This window comes from Uloborus diversus, unplaced genomic scaffold (assembly GCF_026930045.1).
Source record: "Uloborus diversus isolate 005 unplaced genomic scaffold, Udiv.v.3.1 scaffold_14, whole genome shotgun sequence".
Classification (NCBI taxonomy): Eukaryota; Metazoa; Arthropoda; class Arachnida; order Araneae; family Uloboridae; genus Uloborus; species Uloborus diversus.
Window position 1 is genome coordinate 7666239 of NW_026558098.1, and position 4613 is coordinate 7670851.

The 4613-nt window shown below is 38.6% G+C and overlaps 1 protein-coding gene across 1 annotated transcript; it reads left to right on the plus strand.

The window, feature by feature from the left end:
* Positions 1 to 2351: 2351 nt before the first annotated feature.
* LOC129232895 (zinc finger protein 678-like) lies at positions 2352 to 3320 on the plus strand. The gene has a single exon (XM_054866998.1). The coding sequence runs from the start codon at positions 2352 to 2354 to the stop codon at positions 3318 to 3320; it is 969 nt and encodes a 322-aa protein (XP_054722973.1).
* Positions 3321 to 4613: the final 1293 nt, after the last annotated feature.

The window sequence follows — 4613 nt, forward strand, 5'->3', positions numbered from 1 at the left end:
AGGCCGACGCATCCGCCATTTTGGAGCAAGCGTACAACAGGAAAAGCTACCTTTATTGGCAATCCTTCGCCAAACAGGGAACGAGAGAGTCGGTCAGTGAAAGTGAACATTGGGGACATTTTGGAAACAGTTGGCGTCGTTTCCAATCTGCCAGTCACTTCGCGGGCCATTTTTTATCCATTTCTTTTTTCTTTCTGCGTCTGCTGGAAATCTGAAGAGCTAAAATCCTTTTTTGCAGCTGTTTATACATCCACCACTCATTTGACTTAATTTATTACATTCTAAAGAAATGTAAACATCAGCAGCAATGCTATCGCTACGAAGCACAGGATCAAGTTTGCTCCAAAACGGCGGATGCGTCGGCTCCTCCACTGTAGGGGCCTTAATCAGAACAGCGTTCACACGTTCAGTTACGACAGAGCTTTTGTTTAAGTGAGCGCTTCCATCGTGACTTGTGCAAGAGACGAAGAAGAAGCTTAAAAAATAAGCCGCTCTCCACATTGCAGTTGGTGACCTTCAACACCAATATTGTTCCAACTGGGGGATACATAGAGTGCTGATATATACGAGGCTTGTTTTTAAAGTAAGGTCCGTTTAGAAATAAAAAAAGAACGAGTATAGATAGAGCAAAGATATTTATTGCACAAAAATCTACCACCCTTACGCTATATTTTGACATTGCTCCAGTGATTTTCCAAGCATTTGTCATAGCGTGGTACAGGTTTTTGTATACCTATTCGTACCAATTTGCCGCCAGTGTAGACGACCATGAGGACTCTTACAGGCTTTGGCTGGGACGTTTTTGAACATCCTCTGGTCTGCCCTCACCTCGCTCGCATCAACTTTCATTTGTTTCGGCAACTAAAGTCTTTCCTAGGTGGTCTGTGGCACAACAGCAATAATGAGCTAAGAGAACATGTTACCCCATGGTTGACTACACAGGCGGCAATTTCCTACGAATAGGTGTACAAAAACCTGTACCACGCTATGACAAATGCTTGGAAAATCACGAGAGCAGTGTCGAAATGTAGCGTAAGGGTGGTAGATTTTTTTTTGCAATAAATGTCTTTGCTTTATCTGTTCTCGTTCTTTTTTATTTCAAAACAGACCTTACTTTAAAAACTTCCCTTACAACCACAGCACAACAGAATTTTTCTACCATTATTTTCCGAAGAGATCCTGCATACAGTTAAAAACATTTTCACAATTAATGCCCCGGGCAACGCCAAGTAATTTTGCTAGCGTACTGCTACAGTGAAAATTAACACAAAGAAATATTCTTTATTGATGAAAGTGCTTCTTTATAAAAGCCTGAGACTTTTCAAATACGATCTAGAGTAGCAGCGCATTCTTATATTTTACTGTCGATTGTTAAATTTGAATGCGTCACCTTTTTTTAAACACATATCAACAAGTATTTTTTTGGTTTCAGGGCTTCACTACTTTTTACCTAATGTCATTAGTCATTATTTACCTAACAATAATCGCATTCTTTTCATTATTTTCAGCTGTAAAATGGATTGTGCAACAACAGAACTCAACTAGTGTTATATATCAAGATTCAGCTTCAGCAGTACAACCTTCTTCTGCACATGCATCTAAAGAAGTTTATCATAAGGAGGGCTTCGAAAAGTGCAACTCAAGTTCCATTTTCGAAAGTCTAAAGATTTAAGATAGAGAGTTTTCTTTCTCAAGCTGGGCCAATCAAACCATAAAAAGGTGTTGACACATGTGTGCAGAAGTGTCTGTAAGGTAAAGTTCATAGCCTTCTCCGTTATGTAGCCAATAATTATATTCAATACTGCTGTATTGAAATCGGACCCAGTGGTCATTTTCCCTTAGTCATCTAAATAACGTTGAAAAAAAAAAGTTAACTGGTTCCCTTGCACCTATTTTAAAAAAATACAACGAAACTCATTAACAACTACGCTTTTTACTAAAGCTATATTTATTGAATTTCAATGCCTTTCCAATTGTTCCTCTTTGTTGAACAAAGTGATTAGTCACATGGACCAATAATATCTAAAGCATTCGCGTTTGATACTTAGGCTACAGTTTTGTTTTTCGTTGCTGGCAAAAGGAGTTGGCCAAGACATTGCTAGTCATCAGCGGCATACGTATTACGTGACTTGCTGCCTTCAAAAGAGATCAAAATATTGTCTGACTCTCCATTCTTCAGTAGATCTCTCTTCAATAGTATTTTACAAAGTGTGAAGTTAAGACCCATATTTTGAGTGTAAGTGTATGAACATTTCCTTCTATATTGTTCAGACGGTTGTGTGCAACATCGATTTTAAAGTACATTGCGGTACTTTGAATTACACAGAACCAAGTTCGTTTCGACTCTTGCGATGAGTGTCCATTCTGGTGAAAAATCATATTCATGTGAACATTGTTCTAAGGCATTCACTCAATTTTCACGTTTAAGGACGCATATGAGGACCCATTCTGGTGAAAAGCCATATTCATGTGAACATTGTTCCAAGGCATTCACTCAATCATCAAGTTTAAGGACGCATATGAGGGTTCATTCTGGTGAAAAGCCATATTCATGTGAACATTGTTCCAAGGCATTCACTCAATCTTCACATTTAAGGAGGCACATGAGTGCCCATTCTAACGAAAGGCCATACTCATGTGAGCATTGTTCTAAGGCATTCACTCTTGCCTCAAGTTTAAGGAGACATATGAGTGTCCATTCTGGTGAAAAGCCTTACTCGTGTGAACATTGTTCTAAGGCATTCACTCAATCTTCATTTTTAAGGAGACATATGAGTGTCCATTCTGGTGAAAAGCCCCATTCCTGTGACTACTGTTCTAAAGCGTTTTCATGTGTTTCAAGCTTAAAGAAACATTTGAGAACCCATACTGGAGAAAAGCCATATTCATGTGAGCATTGCTCTAAATCGTTTTCTTCTGGTTCAAGCTTGACGATACATTTGAGAACCCATACTGGGGAAAAGCCCTATTCGTGCGGCCATTGTTCGAAGACATTTTCTTGTTGTTCAAGCTTTAACACGCATTTAAGAACCCATACTGGTGAAAGGCCGAATTCGTGTGAGTATTGTCCAAAGGCATTCATTTCTGCTTCACGCTTAAGTGAACACATGAAAATCCATTCTGGTGAGAAGCGATTTTCGTGCGAATATTGCTCTAAGGCGTTCATTGGACGTTCAAGTTTGACGACACATATGAGGGTCCATACTGGTGAAAAACCGTATTCGTGTGAATGTTGCTCGAAGACATTTTCTCAAAGTTCAAACTTGAGGAGGCATTTGAGAGTCCACCACACGGACGAGAAGACAGATTCATGTGAATAACATAGTTGGCAATTAAACCGCTTTTAAGAGGACATTCTTTTTTTTTTTCCAGGTATCTCTCATGACGTCCTATCTATCTATCTATTCAGCAGTGGCGCCGCTAGGCGTCGGCGAAGTCGGCGACTGCCGACGCCTCGCGCAGATAGGGCCTCTCAAAACTCTCAGAAGTTTTAAGAAATTTCAATGTTTTTAATTAAAGCACTTATTAAATACAACAGACACACAAAAGTAATCAAAATAGTGCGTGCAAGGGAGACTGCACAGAGCCAGCCTTAGCAAATGCAGGGCCCAATTCTGTCGGGGCCTGAGTTAAAAATATTCAATAGTTACAGCTTATTGATCCGTCAACTGTATTCCCCAACCCCCGTCCTATTTCTTTTCTTTTTTCTGTTATTTCCTACGTTCGTCTAAAAAATAAGAAAATATTCAAAATCGAGCATCTGAAATTTCGTTTCCAGATCTTTAACTTCGCGATATTTCCAGCTTAAAGTCCCTAAATACTCAACAACATCGAAAATCGCTTAAAATTGCGTTTTTGTAGCAGGAATTTCAAAAATTACCGAGCCTAATATTACAAAATATGGCCTTATAATCGCTTTTTGAAGGCTTGAATTTCAGAAAATATTCGGGCAAGCGTCCCCATACCGCCTTTCTTCTATATCATAAGCAATTGGGGTTTTTAAACTACATTAACAAAAAGTTTAAGTTTAATGGCTCCTAAATATAAAATATTGCTGAAGTTTTTAGGACCATAATTTTCAAAATTTTTCGAGGGACGAACTCCCTTCCTTGTCTAAAATTCGGTTTTTGAAACTTCAATTTCGAGAATTTGCAGAGGATTTATTTTGAACATTTTGTTTTTTTAAAGAATTGATCTTGGACAGTCTCTGATCCTAAAGTCAATAAATATGGCCTATAATTGCGTTTTTAAGGCTTCAATTTCTAGAAATTTCCACCGAGACCTCTGTACCTCTTTTCCCCTAACATCAGCAAAGAAAGCTTAAAACTGCGTTTTTAAACTACAAATTTCAAAAATTTTCCGGGGAGAACCCCCGGACTCCCCTTTCTATCAGGTCATTTTTTTACCTTCAACGTGCCGCCTCCTCTCTCCACCACCAAAAAAACTTCTTTTTGATTGCACTACTGGTCATGAAATATTGTTGTCCTAGCAATTAAGTGAATTAGGAACTCCAGTGCCAATAATTAGTACAAAAATTAAATCCATGAATTCAATTATTTGTCTGAGAATATTTTATGATTAAAAGGGCCTCGCAAAACTGTGCATCGCCGACG

Coding starts and splice junctions, on each gene's coding strand:
- LOC129232895 (XM_054866998.1), top strand. CDS start 2,352: ATGAGTGTCCATTCTGGTGAAAAATCATATTCATGTGAACATTGTTCT.